Below are 18442 nucleotides of genomic sequence, written 5' to 3'. Positions count from 1 at the left end.
AAAAAAAATTTTTAAAGCAAAATAAAACTTTATGAAAATGTATCTGTGTATAATACAAGCCTAATCATTACCTTTCCCCTTCCCACTTGGCACCTTTTTCTGCGTTTGGATTTTTGTTTGAAATTTTTTTTTTTTTTTTGTTATGCACCAGAAAATAGAGTACTTGTGTTGTCGACCTGGTTTATATTTAGAAACCTCATATGTCTTTATTTCATTTTTCTGATTATTTCACGGCACAATTTAAGTTCTGCTCAAGTCACATGTATTTCCTTTCGTTTTTCTTTCCCCCCCCCCCTGCTATTCAAGAATGCTACTTCCTTGATGTTGTTAGATGCTTTTTTAATTCTTATTTTTTTTGTTTTTTATTTATTTTTCCATAACTTTCTTTTGCATGTTGTGTCACCTGACTGACAATTATTTTTCGCATGCATTATCGTCATCGTTGTTGTTGCTTCTGTAAATTATCACTTATCACCCATGTACAAATTTTCTCTCGTTCATAATTAAAATTTTTTATTTCATGAAACGTTTTGAAAATAGATATTCTGCTTTGCTTTTCTTCCATTTTCTATTTATATAATAAACTGAAACCTGTTTATTTATCCCAAGTTTGTCATCGATAATTTTGAATCTGACTAATTTTTATTTCTTATCCTTGGAACATGTTCTTTACATGATAAAAGTGTATTTTGATCCAGTTTCTTTCACAAAATACATATTCTGGCTTGAAATATTGCTAAAGTGGGGGCATTTTTTCACTACTGATCTAAGCGACAGAATCGGCTGATGCTATTAATAAAAACAAATTAATAAAAAATTTTACATTGTTGTATTTGCTTCAGTTATAACATAAACAAATATGTTTGCAATAAATATTAAGTTATTCATTTCTAAAAATTACTTCTAATGTATGTAAAACACAAAGACTTTCTACGATGTATTCATATTTACTGTTTATATGATCTACAATCTAAAAAAAAAAAAAAAAAAAAAGCAACCTGAAATAACAGCTACATGCAAACCCTAACCCTTAAACAGATTTGAAGTTGACTTAAATTTAACCTTGTAAAAATTGTTTGCCTTCACATTTTTGACTAATGAGGTGATCCTGTTCAGACAAAGGTTTGAATCCGATGGGGGGGGGGGTCTGCATTCTTCTGATTTATTTCATGGTTTTTTTTTCTAAGTCGAATCATTGACACAGTATTTATAAATACATAAAGTACTATCAAATTCAATGTAACTATTTTCAGAACGTTTCATTAACTGTGTGTATGTGTGTATAAGTTAAAAAGATGGAATGTACCTGATCAAATGTATAGGCCGAAAAAGGAATAATTGAAATAAGCAAAGCATGACGTTTTGTTTCATTTATGAAACTTTATCAAAAATAATATTTCATTAAGCAGAATCAAGTATATATATATATATGTGGGTGTGTGTGTATAAGGAAAATGGTTAAATAAAAAAAGGTCTACTTGGTGTCAGCTTCTTGTTTTAAAATCGGAAATTGACAAACAGTGTTTATCAAAAACACAGTTCCTCATCATTTTATACAGCTTGGATTCTAGTAGAATTTTAAAGTTTATTAGGGATTTTTCTCTGAGCACCAAACATAAGTTTAGGCCATTTTTGAAATGGCCTCTCTACTGTGGTATGTTGCTTGTTGTGGGCAGTTCTAGGAGGTATATCCTCCCAGGCTTTGCCTTCTCTCTTTGAGAAAAGGTTGATTTATTGCTAATCACCTAAGACACCTCTACCGGAGAATGCAAACAGAGCTGCCTAGGCATTTTTTGTAGGTCAGCTCTTCAATCCCATTTTCTAACCTTTGTGTCACATCATCCCATTATGGGAGAGAGATAGATAATTTTGCTAGTTGGTAAACATTTCGTTTGTGGATTTAACCAGATTTCTTTCACCACCAAACCTAAATCTGAGTGGCCAGGTCAGAGGATCACATGTAATCACCTAAAAAATGTAGAATGTGCCCACTCCTAGAAAAACATCCAACCTAAAATATAATGAACTATTTTTTCATGAATACATGTCAATTTCAGATTTCAAAAACCAGAAGCCATCAAGAAGACTTTTTATTTTTCACTTTAACCAGAAAAACCTATATTCTAATTGCAATTGTACAATTTGGTCGATGTGTTTTGTTTTTTTTTCGTTTGGAGTATGGGTTTGCCTTTTCCTATCACTACCCCAACTTTATGTATATATATATATATATATATATATATATATATATATATATATATATATATATATATATATATTTGATTCTCTTTGATAAAATGCTTTTCTTGACAAAGAATATCGAAATCAACATGAACCTGTGTTTGTTTTGTTCTATGTAGTCTGTCTTATTTCATATTTGACTCTGTGAAATATCCAATAGTTATATATATATATATATATATATATACTTCGATTTTTACATTTTTTTGTTACTTATTGATGTAGCCACCATTTTAATCAATACTCAGAAAATAGTGTATTGTTGAGTGAAAAAAATGTTAGTTTTAAAAGAATTTCTTTAAAAATCAATTTAATGTTCTAGCATTTTTTATTTGTTTTTTATTATTAAACACACACACACAAATAAAATAACTTGTTTCCATTTTTTTTTTTTTTCTCTTTTTCATTTTTTTTTTCTTTAATATGTCAGTTAATATGAAGTGTCCGATCTATTATTTTATTTATGGTGATGTGTTAATACTTACATGAGAAAAGATCCTTGGCATTTAATTTTTTTTAATGGGCAAAGGGGTGTTATATTATTATACCCTTCAACCTAACTCTTTGGATTCTATGTTTAAGCTTTGGCCTGGCTTGGTTTAGATTCCTGTATTGTAACAGTTATAATGTAAATCTTTTCTTTCTTTTTTTTTTTTTTTTTTTTCCTCTCGTCTACTCTAACTTGCCCTATAAGCACTTTTATCACTTGGCAAGAACCATTAAATTTTGTCAGGTTTTTACTTTTCTCGACCTTTCTTAGTAAAACCTGAAATAATGTGTCCTAGACTGACTCTCGTTGAATAGAAAGTTCTAAACTCGCAGTCGAGTAAGTTTTTAAATTTTTATCAGTATCAGATTATAAATATTTCTTGTTTAGTCATGCATTAACTTTACAACAAATGCCTTAATGAATCTTACTTTCCTGCCTGCTGGAAAACTGCTTCTGTGGTACCAGTTTTCAAGAATTCTGGCGAAAAAACTGACCCAGTAAATTATTGCCCCATTAGCCTCCTCCCACTTTTCGCCAAAATATTTGAGACAATAATTAACCAAGCTCTAGTCCAGCACCTTACACATGCTAAACTTCTGACTGACCAACAATATGGATTTAGACAAGCCCGTTCAACAGCAGACATCCTAACTGTAATCTCAGAACATATATACCAGTCACTGGAAAAAGCGGGGGAGGGTAGGCTTTTGACAGGGTATAGCATGAAGGTCTTCTCAGGAAAATCAGATCATATGGTATCACTGGAAGAATACATGACATAATTAAATCCTTCTTAGATAAGAGAAAAATCCAGCTTGTCCTCGACGGTCGTACATCTAAACAATATGATATAAATGCAGGAGTGCCTCAGGGGTCTATCCTGGGACCTCTGTCATTCCTAATATTCATAAATGACCTCCCTGACAAAATTGCCTGTGAGATGGGTATATATGCTGACGACACCACACTCTATAACAGACATAACAGGAAAACAAATGAACACATATCTAAAGAAATGGCAGAAACACTAGAGGATGACCTCCGATCTATAGTGGAATGGGGACATAAATGGATCGTCACATTCAATGCTGCCAAGACTAAACTAGTTTCCTTCAATAATTACAAGAAACCTTCTCTACCATCAATAGCAATGGGCAATGACTCTTTATCTGAAAGTACATCCTTTAAACTCCTCGGCCTAACGCTCTCAGGAAACATGAGTTGGAACAATTACATCGAGAGTATCGCCAGGACCACTGCGAAGAAGGTAGGTTCTCTCTACCGTGCTAGAAAGATACTAACGCCCGAAAGTATCCTATACCTCTATAAGGTCACCATTCGCCCATGTATGGAGTATTGTTGTCATATTTGGGCTGGTGCATCTACCACTAGTCTCTCGCTCCTAGACAAAGTTCAAAAGAGAGTCGCCAATCTGATAGGTCCTGAACTATCATCTAAACTTCAGCCCCTGTCCCATCGACGAAATGCTGCATCCCTCTGCCTTTTCTACAAGTACTTTAACGATGAATGCTCTGACGAACTGCAAGCACTTGTGCCCACTCAACGTAAATACCCCCGACAAATCCGACAAGCTGCTAAATCCCACCCCTTCATAGTAGATCCCTATATGTAAGAGAGCCTTCTACTCCAGTAGTTTCTTCCCCAGGACAGCTAGACTTTGGAATTCCGTGCCGGGTCCCTGCTTCCCCAACTGTACTGACATGCAGAAGTTCAAGTGCAACGTGAACCAACATCTTGCTGCCCAACTCCCTACACAGTACCCCTGATGCCCATGTCCCTGATAGTAGCCCCCTACAACAAAGTGGCAATATGCCTTGTTTGGGGTGAAAATGTAATAATAATAAAAAAAATTTTTTTAATTAGCATTGATGGAACATGGCACTTGACGGCCTTAATCCATGGCTAGCACAGATATTTTATGGCAGCATTTTATAATTTACATATGCAGATGTTTTTGTTATGACACAACTGCTTTAGATGAACCTACATATCTCCGTCTATTGTGCTACATATGCCGGAAAGGGAGGCTGATGCAAAGATGGGAAGACTATTCAGTTGAGGAAGCAGTTATGCAAGTTATTTTCAGATTGAGCATAGCAATACACGTTTTCGTTCTTTAACTTCTGTCACTTGTTGGTTTGGTCTCTTCAATCAAAGACATTTCCCATTGGAAAGTTCCCCTCTGCTCGGATTCCGATTGACATTCATCACTTGTCTATGAGAACTTTCTGTACTTGCGCTAGGATAAAGTTAGAGGGTTCCAATTCTTTGAGTTTTACCATTGTTAAAATCAAACTTGTAAATTATCGTGACTTGTAAAAATGAATGAGGAAAAATAAGGCAATATCATTTTTATCCCAAACTTGCAGGAATAAGAAAGTAAGGGTTGTAAAAAAATAAAAAAAGGTGTCACATCTTTTTTTACACCCCCCCCCCTCTCTCTCTTTACACATCCTCAGTAACGTTAGTTCCCTCAACTACTTTAATTCTCTTAGACGAACTCGATAATGTTCTGCCTTAAATAACCCGAAAAGGGGTTAATATGCCATAAAACAAAACAAAGTCAGCTACCTCTCCTCCTTTCCCCCTTGCTATAATAGAAATAAAAAAAGGCATTAATAATTGTTAACTTAGTTTCAGTGTTGTTTTTTAAACAAATACCATCATGAATAGAATTAATTATTTTTAATCGCCCTTCCTCCTGCATATGTTTTACCTGACCAATGATGATACCCAGAAACTAGTGGCAAGGTAGTAAGGAGTACCTGCGATTTTAATGCCCCCCTCCCTACTGTCTCTCTATTGAAAATAATAACAGTAATCCTTAACATATTCTCTTGTATTAACGGCCATAAAAGATACAACCCACCCGAAACTAATGTGTTGTATCTGCATCATAAGAAAAACATTACGGATTCTTTATGATTTTTTTCGATTTTATCAGAGTAATGACAGTCTCCTGGTAGTTTGAGGTTCGGTGTGTGGAGTGAGAATCTACTCCCTCTAAAAATCTCTCCTCCCCAGATGCCTTCACTGTTTCAGCCATGCCTCTCAACAACACTCAGTTGACTTCATCCATATAATTAGTAATCCAGTTCCATCACCAAACTGGAAGGAACGTGTTTTATTTATATATAAAAAATAAAACACCAAACTGGAAGGAACCTGTTTTATTTATATATATATATATATATATATATATATATATAAAACACGTTCCTTCCAGTTTGGTGATGGAACTGGATTACTAATATATATATATAACACACAGTAGAACAACATCCATCCCAGGATGGATGAAATGAATGCCCCCAAGCCTGAACAGTTTTACACTATTTTGATGTCCCCTCATATTGTTTAAAATCAGAAAAGATTGATACTAAACCTTGTCTAGAATCCCTGTTAAATACTTTTATTTTAGAAAATGTCTAAAATTAAAAGCTTAAAGCTAAAGGGATCTTAAGAAATTTAAACTCAAGGAATCTTGCTTAATTTGTGTCTCAATACTATAAATCAAATTAATTGGAAAACTGGAAAGCTTTAGTTTTGCTGCTTTGGGGTGAATTTTGCTTAGGGTTTTTTGGGGTTTTTTTTGTTTTTTTTTGCATGGTTGTCTCCCCTGTGGTCTTGCCAGGCCATATATACAAACACACACATACTCACATTATTCAAAATGAATTCTAATATTTATAATTATAGTTTCACTGATATCATATAAATAATTTAATAAATAGGATCTTCCAATCAAATTATTTATAATCTGGTAACCATGATACGTATGTTAAAGGTACTATAGTATTAATATATAGATACTTGTGCTTGAAGCAACAGTCAGCCATGATGGGTAAAACACACAGCGTTCCAGATGAATGACAGCCCCTAGTGACCAAGATAGTGAACGTGACCATTGGTGAACACCATAGACCTGTGCACTGGAACTAGGTTGAACATCTGCATTGATGGTGTGCAACCAAATATTCAGCTGGTCTCCCACGCATCCGCCAACCTTGAAGTGGTTTTGGAACTATTTCTTTGTGGATGAACTCTCCTGGGTTGTGGCATGCAGTGTGGCTGTACTAGCAAAGTCTCCTCTTTAAGAGACTCTATTTGTAAACATAGATAATTTCAGCTAATTAAAAAATGTCCCCTGTCCCCGAATCCAAAATGCCAAGTGTTTTCATGTACTATTTTCTCCTCCATATCCAGTTGTACACTTCAAACCAGATTCTTTTATCCATTCAAGACTAACTCCTCCATTTTTCTTGCTTTCTTTCATCATCATCCCAGAACCAATTTTTAATCATTTTTTTTTTCTCTACACTTGTACCCAATAAGGCATTTAAAAATTAGGGGAAAAAAACTTTACATGCACATCACATCCTATACATTCGTCTCTCCAACCAAATCCTAAATCACCATTCGACACTCTGAGACATCAGCAAATCAGTAACCACAATCACACCTGCCAATTAGAGGAAGTGAATAGGCAACCAACTGAAGACAGATTGGAACAGTGAAGACATATATGGAGCTGGTGGCTAACTTCATGTTTTTAGTGTCCATCACTAGAACCTGTAATAGCTGAAATATACTGAGAATTCTGTTACTGATCATCTGGAGTTGATTGCCTTGATGTGGAACTCGTTTGGAGCTGGCTCAACCCACCCCAGGTGAATGCCATTACAGGAGGGTCATCACTCCGCTTTCAGAATTTGACTGATTGAGAATTAATGTTCGAGGACAGTTTCTGTCGGTGTGCAGAACAGAAGGTAGTATGACCACGTTAAAGGGATGGATGAGAGTTCCTAATTTAGTAGATGTAGGAGAGTGGAGGTAACAGTGTCAGTCTACCGTAAAAGGCCAAGTTAAACGTGTGAGAAAGAGCTGACTAAAGATAAGTTAGCTTGGAAGTCAATTTCTAAGAGCTGTCTAAAACATGCCAGTATATAAAACAGACATTAGACCAAATATGATGATGTTTGAACTTGGTTGCGTCTCTCCTCTATTATAAACCAAATTATTATGAATGCATGAAAGCACCTACTTTCATCTTTCAAGTGAAATGTTCTATTCAAGGAAGATAACCAATGGAATGAATGATACAAGAGAGATAGGTTATAATCTACAATTAAGATATACAAAGAAAAGAAGGAAAATGCTTATTTTGTAAAATTGATTTATTATTAAATTTGTGGCAACTGCTTCTTGAATTGCAACCATTCATCTTCGGCATTAAGGAGTAAATTTAAACACTTGAGACTGAAATAATTTCAGAAGAGATGTTGTGAGCCTGTCTCTGCTCTATCATTATTTTCATGGCAAGTGCTCGTCTGAGCTCCAATCTATGGCTCCCCTTTGCTAAACTTTCACGAAAAACACTTGTCTAGCTAAAGCCACTATTAATAATTTCCCCCACTCTTTATCTGTGTCTAAACCTAAACATGGATTCCATGAACAAAGCTTCTTTCTTAGAACTGCACGCCTGTGGACTCTCTTCCATTTGTCTACTTTCCAACTGACTGCAATATGCTCGTCTTCAAGTAAAACATAAACAAGTTCGTGATGACCCTCCCCTTTAAGTAATCCAATTTAACAAATTTTCGCTACTAACAATTACTACGATATTGTCCCATTAACTACCATACATTCCTTAACTCTTATCCTCGAGTGGCCTCCTGAGCCTTGATAAGTGGTGACTCCTTTGTAGAAAAAAAAAAAAAAAAAATTATGAAATAATTGTCATTTACAGTTTCGGTGTATTGACTTACATTGTGCTTCATGTTTACTATCCTCTGGTGCTACCAGATCAGGCTGTCTGAAGATACTGGCTAACCCATACCAATGCACCAAACATTGATGTTATTGTTTTTTTCCCTTACCCTTTGTAAAACTCAATCATGTTCTGCAAAGTCGAAAACAAACACAGTTTTCCTCTACAAAATAACCAAACCAAACACTATGAATAACTATTGAAGATATTAAATACTTGAAGCAATAAAATTTTCTCCAAAATAATTACTGGATTCAACATTAAATAACCCGAAAAAGAGTTGATACGCTGTAAAGTAAAGCAGCCAAACCAAACACCATGAATAAATATTTGAAGATATAAAGAACTCGAAGCACAAAAACTTTTTTCCAAAATGATTAGATTTAACATTAAATAACCTGAAAAGGGTTGATATGTTATAAAACAAAGCAAACCTTTCTATTATTCGTAAAACTATTTTTATCTTACGAGTGAAGAGCTCTACTCTGGCTAAACCAAACCTGAACAACTTAGAAATTATTCAATAATGGAATGGCTAACAAGGTTTGAGTTAAGGTCTGTTCATAGAAAATTATTAAACTTTGAATTAGCTGTGTTTTATTTGGTATGTGTATTTATCTGCTGCATAGCATATGGTTGTATTCAAGGAGGATTAAGTGTTTTTATATTGAGAAATGTTTACGTTTCCTCATGGAACGAATATGATGATTTTAACCTCAAAAGCTTCTGTGAAATCTTTTCATCACCAATTACCAACCATGGAGCATCGATAAGATATATTTTACAATTGTAAGCAATATTTTAAAAAACAACAAAAAAAATATTGTTATACTCTTCAGTCTTCTTCTGATACATTTTGTTGGCGTTCGTGAGGAATTTCAAGCTACGTCTGTTATCTTTCCTTGTCAAAATTTCTAATGCCAAAATGAATTGAATCTGTTTTACAAGTCCCTCCCCCTCAATCACCATTGTTTCAGGAAATGCCTGTAACCTGCTCTCAGCCTGCCAAGCCATCAGAGTATCTGATGAAACTTCCTGATATTTGGTTTAAAAATTTTCTTAACTACTAGTTTGAGTGCCCGGCATTGCCTGGGTGTTTGGAGGTGTGTGTTGAGCAAAAAAAAAAAGTGGTGGTAGGCAGGCAGGCTCGAACCCATACCGCGAAGGAGGAAAAAAAAAACATGAAAAAAAACGTGATGCCTTTGCCGTTGCATCTATCACCAAACCAGAAGTGGCGAGGGTTTAAATTAAGGTTAGCCAATTGAAAAGAGGGGATGACTTTCGAAAATATTGACAAAAAAAAGCGACCCTTCCCTATAGAAAAGTGCCTAGTTGAAGGTGAACGAATTGATGTTTTTAGCCAATTTTTTTATATTTGTCATCTGAAGGGTCGAGCTTCAAAATGATACCAATCTCCTGAAAATTTGTTGCCTCTAAGCAGACATACATAAATTTAAACAGACAGGTGAGATTTATATTAGAGATGATTTTGTTTTTGTGAAATAGAAATTGAATTTATGTGAAGTTAATATCAAATGTGAGCTAAATTGTTCTTCACTGAATTGGGAAAAAAAAAAAATTCTCAAATGATGTAAAACACTTGAAAAGACGACAAATTTATTTCTAGATAAATAAAATTGCTTTTATTCTATAAATAAATGATTTAATGAACATGAATACGCCCAGCTTCAAGTATATGATTGGCTGGTGTAGGCCATAAATATGGATGGGTATGGCAGTCTGGAGGTAGATGTCAGAAGAAACTTAAACATAGAGCTACAACAGCTACTCCAAACAAATATATCCTTTTCGAGGACATAGTAAATAAAATAAAAATTAAATAAACTCATATTCTCTTGATCTCAGGACAATATTGATCTTTAGCCCTGCATGCTCTTTATTAATTCTTGAATATCTCTTTTTATTTCTTTCACTCTCTCTCACACACACACACATATACCTTGAAAATAAAAAAAATGAAACTGTAATATCGAATAAAATTGCACCTTTTGTTAGGATTTTTTTTTTATATGCTTAGCTTAAAAAAATTCTCGTTTCTTAATCTCATCTCCTGAATATTGGTAAGTTTATATCAGGATATCCTGCCAAGTCTCACATCAATATACAGCATGATTGGAAAGTAACCCCTTATTATTAAGTGCTTGTAATTTATTATTGAAATATAATTCTTACGAAAAAACAAAAAAAATGAATATAATAAGAAAGTGTATAGCATGAGGTTTAATTTAGAATTCAGTATGGGTGCTAGCATTCGACACTAGCTTTTTAAGAAACCTGTTTCACAGAAAACTTTTTGTTGTTTTTGTTTATTTCTAACAATGAGTCAATACTTATCAAGTTTAAAAACCCATTCAAAGATTAGGCTTAACAAGATGAATAAATTGACAGGTGAATGGTGATGAATATTGTGAGAGGATTTAAAATTTTCACATATCACCAACTCCAAACAACAGCTGACCCAGAAAACAGCATTTTTTCCATCATCAAAAATATCGCTTATGAAATGTGAGAACTAATGGAAAAAAAAAAATAAAGGGGCCTGCCTTACAGCTCTCTTACCTGACCCCTCCCCTTCATTTCTTGTAAGAATTGTATTTCAGTGGTAAATTTCAAGTAAAGGGAGTTATTTTCCGATCTCCCTGTATTTATCACTAACATCCAATCCATCTGTGACATATGACGCTAAACTGGCCCCCACCAACCATTTGCAGATCCAGTATAATGAAGTTAAGAAAGCCTATCACAACTCTCCTGGTTATCAAGCCTGGATTGCTGCGAAGGGACGAATCAGGAATATTGGTATGTATTGCCATGCACATCTGTATTCTTCAGGTCAGAAACAAACACAACACACTCGTAGAGTTATGATAGGCACTTATTAACATTTCCGATTTTAGTTCACTTTGGTATTATTATTAAGATGCAACTATAAAACTAATTTCTTCTAAGGTGCTTTTTTTTACTTGTGCATCTTAATTTTTAAGGATAATTTTTTGTTTCATTTTTGAAGACTTCCACTCTGGACTGGGGGAGACAATTCCAGAAGTTATAACTTATTTAACCCTTTACCACCAAATTATACTTTCTAGTTGTCTTTCAAAAAAAACCTGTATAGGAAATATTTCTTACTCTTATAGCTTGTCAGCCCATCTGGTCTTTAAAGTACAGGTCTATGCATAGTTCAACAAGTGAATGTTTATGTTCATGTGTCAGTTACACACTAACTTCCGTCACGTGTGGGGTTTCATGATTAAAATTGTAAAAAATTCTGGTGGTAAAGGGTTAAGTAGGTAGGTAGAAGAGTAATTTTATCTTGCCTTTGGTAACATATATTTGGGGGGGGTGATTTTTACCACTTTCTCATTTTGTTATCTATACAGCAAAATGTCCAAATTCTGAAATGAGTGAAAATTGTCATCGTATGAAAACTTTCATAATAAATAAAATAAAATTTATAGTTTTGGACAGTCATTATTGAAAGACTTTTTGAATTGTCATTCTCCTGTTCCAAGTGAAAGTCTTCAAAACTGAAAACAAAAAATTTTCTTTGAAAATTAAAATGAACAAGTGTCTTTTTTTTTTTTTTTTTTTTTTTTCCTTTCTTTTTTTTAAATATGGGGATTTGTGATTGCATCCATTTGTCAATGTCGATTTGGTGTGAAAACTGTTTTGTATTGTGTTTGTAAATCTATGCTTTTTTTTTTTTTCTTTTTGTCATTGATTGGTTGCCTCGTTATATGGGAGACATGGAATTTTTTTTTTTTTTTGTCATCGATTGGTTGCCTCGTTATATGGGAGACATGGAATTTTTTTTTTTTTTTTTTTTTGTCATCGATTGGTTGCCTCGTTATATGGGAGACATGGAATTTTTTTTTTTTTTTTGTATGCAATCCTACTTCCTGCCCCTCAGCATTCAACCCTAAGTTTTATTTTTTTGTTGTCCGTGTCATTGATTGGTTGCCCTTTATATCGGAGATATGGGTTTTTTTTGGGGGGGGGGTTCTGTATGCGACCCTACTTCTTGCTCCTCAACATTAAGACCAATTTTAATGGGGAGGGGGTCATTGGGAAGGATCGGTGTTGTTGATTGGTTACCCCTCATATGGGAAACAGGAATTTTTTCCCTATACAGCACTCTGAAACTCTACTCTGACAATAAATTGAACTATAAGTCTTCGAATTGCTCAAAAGACAAATGTCTTTTTTCTTTTTTTCAAAACTTTTTTCCATTGTTTTCGAGGTATTCAGTTTGTTATACAAAGTTAAACGTAAAGTAATCCGTCTGCTTGAAATGGAAAAGGTGTTCATAAATTAGATTATTTGGCTGAAAACCAGTTGGTAATTCTCGAGGTGGATCATTGAACTCAGAAATCTGAACACTATTAAAAATTAAATAATTTTTGGAAAAATTAAATTTTTATTTTAATAATTATGCTACAAGTATTCTAAAGATTTATTATTTTTTTTGCTTTCGTTTTTTTTTATAGTTTACCCTTCCTCTTTGTATTTAGAGTAAAATCTACTCTTTCTGTAGGAGAATTGGGGGAGGGGGAGTTGCATTTCTGAAATTTGTAAATAGTGAAAATCTGAAGAACTTTTTCATTGATTGATCTGTTTTTTTCAAAAATAACTATTTAGGACCAGGCATTTTGGTTTAAAAAAAAAAAAAATAGTTTTTATGCATTAGAATTGTATAACAAACAATGCATTTTAAGTAAAAACACTAGGAGGTGCTTCTACACTATTGGGACGAAATCATAATACTGAATTTCACATGAAAACAATAGCATCTACGTATTTTCCGTATTTTCAAGATGATTATATCCAAAAATTACGAAAATTGATAAGGTAGAAAATTATTTATTAAAGAAAATAAAAAATAGAATTTGATGAAAACGATTGTAAGATACAGGAGAGTTCAAAAGTGAGGTAATTTTCCATTTTGAATTAAACAAGATGGCGGAAATTTTTCACTTACTAACATGATTAAAGTTGTTTTGTTTAATAATTCAGTAATATTCAGGTAATTTCGGCTGCATAATTTGGAAGCTACCATCGTAACTTATTAGAATTGACCAAAAAAAAAATCAGTTGAAACTACTGTTTTTTATCTGAAAACTTCATTTATTAACTACAAAATCTCATCCCAATTCTGTAGAAGCACCAAACACTATTATGCAGTTACGTCATGTTGAAATTAGTAAAAATTCCAAAAATTATGAAAAATGATTGATTAAAAAATATATCGAATAATACAGTTTTAGTGGTTTAGTCTATTTCCATAACAAACTTATCTCCCTTGTTTATACTTTAGCTATTTCAAATTAGAAAATGGCGAATCCATAATAATGTTTTTTTGTTTTTGTTTATTTTTAAAATAGTTCAAGCAGATTATCTACTCGATCATTGAGTTTAATTTTTAGAATTTTACTAATTTTTCAATATAATACACGTATATGCAATGGTTTTTACTTAAAATGCATTTTTGTTCATTTTTAGATATCTACTTATAATGCACAAGCACCAAATATAAATTTAAAAAAAACACTTTTTTTTTTTTTTAACTCTTATAAAAACTATAGTTGGTTTTATCATTTGGTGGAATTCCTTATCAATGTGGCTTTCTTTTTTAAACTTATTAAATACAGCTATTGTCTGCTTTTAACTTTTTCTGTCTTTTTTTATTTTCACTAAACTATCTCCCTTCACACCTGCCATATAATTTCTTTAGACGGTTTACAGAAAGACAGTTTTCATACCAAAATATAAATAAATTTTTTTTAATGCACAAATTATAAAATTAAAAATAGATTTATTAAAATTCTATCCAAATTATTATTTTCTTTTAATTTTTCTGAAGACAGTTTTTTAATTCAATAAAATTTACAAATACAAATCAGAAATTTTTATTTTATAAGTTTAAGAAATGAATAACAATGAAGATTTAAAAAAAAAATTTTTTTTATAAATATTTGTGTAAAATCAACTAAGTTTCGGCTATATACACCATCATCAGGTATAGAATCATTTTGCATTTTTATTCTTTTTCTTTTCTCATAGCATGATGTCATTAAAGAAAAAACGCTGTTAAAGATCACACAAACTTTTCATATGACAACATATCACGAGAAAGAAAAAAAGAAATAAAACTCAAACTGATTCTATTCTTGATGATAATGTATATCGGCTAAACTTTGTTGATTTTAAATAAATAATTATTATTAAAAAAAATCTCTTATACTGGCTTTTTAAACTTACAAATTTCAATTCAAGTTTAAACAACACTTACATTCAGGAAAAATAATTCACTAACACTTTTTTTTTTTTTTTTACTTTATTGTTGTTGTTGTCTTGACTATGGTAATTTTCAGTGCCTTTAATTTTTCCCAGTAGCAGAGACGGAGGATGAAGAGAGAGAGAAATGCCGGCCGCAGGTAAATAACCTCTCACCTTACTGATTTACTAACATTTTTTCATGAATGACCAACCAAAAAACATGCATATGAAACCAGCAAGAAGGCAGATCTTCCATTTCAAGTTGAACTTCTTTCATTATCAAAAGTTGTTGTTATTGTTGTCAGGCTCTGTTATATCTTTTTTCTTGAATTAGTTTCCATAAATATGTTTTCTTTTTCTTTTTTTCTTTTTCCTTTTTTATAGACTGGGTATTTTAATTAAAAAAAAAACAAACAAAAAACACCAGTTTTTTTTTTTTTAGTTAGTCTTGCAAACCAGCAAAATTATTTAGTTATTATAAACAATTTTCTTGTATATTTTTTTTTTTTCACAAAAATGTTTTTATTGATAATATTTTTCACCATTTTTTTGTTTCTTTCCTGTTTCCCTTATTTTTTTTTATTTAATATTTAATTTTTGCCCCTCTCCCCCTAAAAAAAAAAAAGTTTTCCTACACTTGTATGCATATGTGTTTTGATGTAATAGTTTCATTAATCTTTTGTATTTTTTTTTATTATCAACCAATCTTTTTTTGCTAGAATGCCATGCCAGACAAGGGAAGTATGAATTCTGGTAAAAATGGTTATGACGGCATAATAGAGAAGGAAATGCCTGGAAGAGGACCCCGCAGAGTCAGAGGAGTGAGTATCTTAGGAGGACGAAAACTAAATGGGAATTCAATTCTCTTTCTTTCTTTCTTTCTTTGCTTCAACGACTGCACATTTTTTTTTATATATGTATCTGATCTGCCTCTTGAACTTTTTTGTTGCTAGATTCTGTGAGGAAGGATGGAAGTGTGTATTTCTGTCTGTAGCATATCAAAGGAAGTGACACACACACACACACACAAAATATATATATATTCTAGCCTCTTGGGTATTTTGTTTGAAAAGGGACAGATGTGTTTTTCAGAGATCTTCTCTCTCCACCATATCCGATGAAGTGATGAGGGGGAGGGGGTAACTGAGTATTATATAACATTAATTCATGCTGTAAAGAAAAATAGTTATTTGAGTGTGATGATAAAATAAGAAGTTTAGGTGGGGGGGGGGGGTTCTCTTCCCTGCAACCTCTTATATAACCTGCAATTCCACTATTTTATGGCTGTATATTTACGTCTGTAAAGTCGTTTAATCAAAGAAAGCTTACTTGTTCCCTTCTCACACACTAATTAGAGTAAGTAGGAATAGGAAAGATCAGTTTCAGATTATATAAATTTTATTTTCATTACTAGTTAAGAATTTATATATATATATATATATATATATATATATATATATATATAAAGACATGCTCCCATCAAAAGGAAAAAAGAATGAAATAAATAAACAAATAAAAATTATTTTAATGCGCATAAAAACTGTCAAGAGATTGACTCCGAAACATTGCATATTCTCTCCTGATGACCTGACATTATCTAGAAACCAAAGTATAATACCTCACAATTAAAAACAACCTACAACTAATTTACGAATGGACTAACTACAAAAAGAAGGTGAAAAAATGATCCATATTTCTATCCCGAATACCTGACACTAACTGGAAGCTGAAGAGATATAATTCACATTTGAAAACAGTCGTTTGAATAAAACCTGCTGAACAGACGAATCGTCAAGCATTTTATTTCTTCCTTTCCATTTTAAATTTATGCCATCGGATTTTTTTAATCCATTTATTATTTTTATCCTTGGCTCCCAAAATCAACAGAAGTGACACACACACACAAAAAAAAAAAAATTCTAGCCTCTTGGGTATTTTATTTAAAAAGGGACAGATGTATTTTTCAGAAATTTTCTCTCTCTCTCTCTCTCTCTCTCTCCCCAGTCCCTGTTAATTCTGCAGTGGGAGTTAAGCCATCTGGCATCAATTGAAATGAATGGCTCTCATCTTGAGGAGGCCTCATGTTTTGACAAGCTTCTGGGCTTGACCTTTACTCCTGATCTTAAATGGAACATATACATAAAATCCGTTGCCAAGGCCGCTGAAAAAATGGTGGGATCCTTCTATCGATCCTGTAGATATCTCACTGCTGATGCAATTCTCTATCTATATAAGAGCCAGGTACGTCCAAGGATGGAGTACTGTTGCCACATCTGGACAGGAGCTGCTAGAAAGGACTTATCCTGCCTTGATAGAGTTCAAAATAGACTTCATAACCTGTGGGGGATGTCCTTTTCTCTTCCCTGCAACCTCTTTCTCACAGAAGAGATGTTGCGAGTTTGTCTCTGCTTTGTTATTTTCATGGTAGGTGCTCTGCTGAGCTCTATTCTATGGTTCCCCCTCGCCAAACTTTCACAAGAAACACTCGTCTAGCTGAAAATACTATCAATAATTTCCCCCACTCTTTATCTGTGTCTAAACCTAAGCGTAGATTCCATGAGCAAAGCTTCTTTCTTAGAACTGCACGCCTATGGAATTGTCTTTAGTTTTCCAGCTGATTATAATATGGTTGTCTTCAAGTTTAACGTAAACAAGTTTTTGATGAGCCATTCCATATAAGTTAACGAATGTACCAAATCTCCATTACTAATGATTACTATACTGTCCAATTTCTACTGTACACTCTTTAACCCTTATCCTCGAGTGGCCTCTTGGCCTTGATAAGTGGTGATGCCTATGTAAAAAAAAAAAAAAAAAAGTTCTGTGTAGGAGGTCCACCCTCTCTAATCTTGATGTCTCTCATTGAGAAGGGGTTAATTTATTGCTAATCATGTCAGGCGCCCTTACCAGGGAATACCGACGGTTCTGCCCAGGGTCTTTTTGCAGATCAGAGTGCCCCTCCTCCGGGGCGCTGACTTCTCAATCCCACTTTCTGGCCGTGTGTCTAAGTTCTTGCAGGGGAAGAAAACTAAAAACATATATAGACTTATAAAGTGAGGGGTAAAATGATTTCTGGCAAAATCATTTATGCACCAAGAACTCAACATCAATAACTGTAACAGAGCGCGTGTGAAAATAGCAGCAGCCGAAGGATAGATGGCTAGCCAAGGTAGTAGCAGCTGTTTGAACACTATGCAAATTAGCAAGTGTGCGTGGGCTTGCGTCAGAAGGAAAAGAAAAAAAAGGAGAGAAAAATGCACCACGTGGCGAGGAACCAAAAGAAAGAAGAAAAATGTGTGCCAAGTGAGATGGATTTATGGCCCCATGGTGGTGGCGAAAGACTTTTAAGCTGGTGTCTAGATGGCAGAATTTTTTTAATCTCATGGCTGACAAAATGAAAAACTATAAAAAGCAGGAAGCAGGCACTGTTTGAAAGTAATCATAATAAATGCTTTTTGCTAAAACAGAAAAGAAAAAAAACAAGTCGGATATATTTTTGTTTGTTTTCGATGGTACCAGATGGTGTAGGGGTTTGAGAGAGGTTTGAATTGTAACGAACATGGTTTGAGTGTAACGGCCACGTTATACAACCAGTGTATGATTGTTTCTAAAATTATACAAGT

At 33.3% G+C, this 18442-nt stretch overlaps 1 protein-coding gene across 12 annotated transcripts in view; it reads left to right on the top strand.

Moving 5' to 3' along the window:
- The window catches only part of LOC145258321 (uncharacterized), a 142535-nt gene that overhangs the window by 71299 nt on the left and 52794 nt on the right, over window positions 1–18442 (top strand). For 5 of the 12 annotated variants that reach the window (XM_080116410.1, XM_080116405.1, XM_080116407.1 and 2 more), the window contains 3 exons: window positions 11255–11342; window positions 14934–14977; window positions 15539–15640. In XM_080116410.1, coding sequence (XP_079972536.1) covers window positions 11255–11342; window positions 14934–14977; window positions 15539–15640 — 234 coding nt within the window. The remainder of the gene's footprint in view (window positions 1–11254; window positions 11343–14933; window positions 14978–15538; window positions 15641–18442) is intronic. The other 7 variants (XM_080116411.1, XM_080116406.1, XM_080116408.1 and 4 more) reach the window with 2 other exon arrangements.

Source organism: Euprymna scolopes, chromosome 33, assembly GCF_053919585.1.
Source record: "Euprymna scolopes isolate OS-2025 chromosome 33, ASM5391958v1, whole genome shotgun sequence".
Classification (NCBI taxonomy): Eukaryota; Metazoa; Mollusca; class Cephalopoda; order Sepiida; family Sepiolidae; genus Euprymna; species Euprymna scolopes.
Note: the sequence above shows the minus strand (reverse complement) of the source record. Positions and strands in the feature narration are given on the sequence as shown.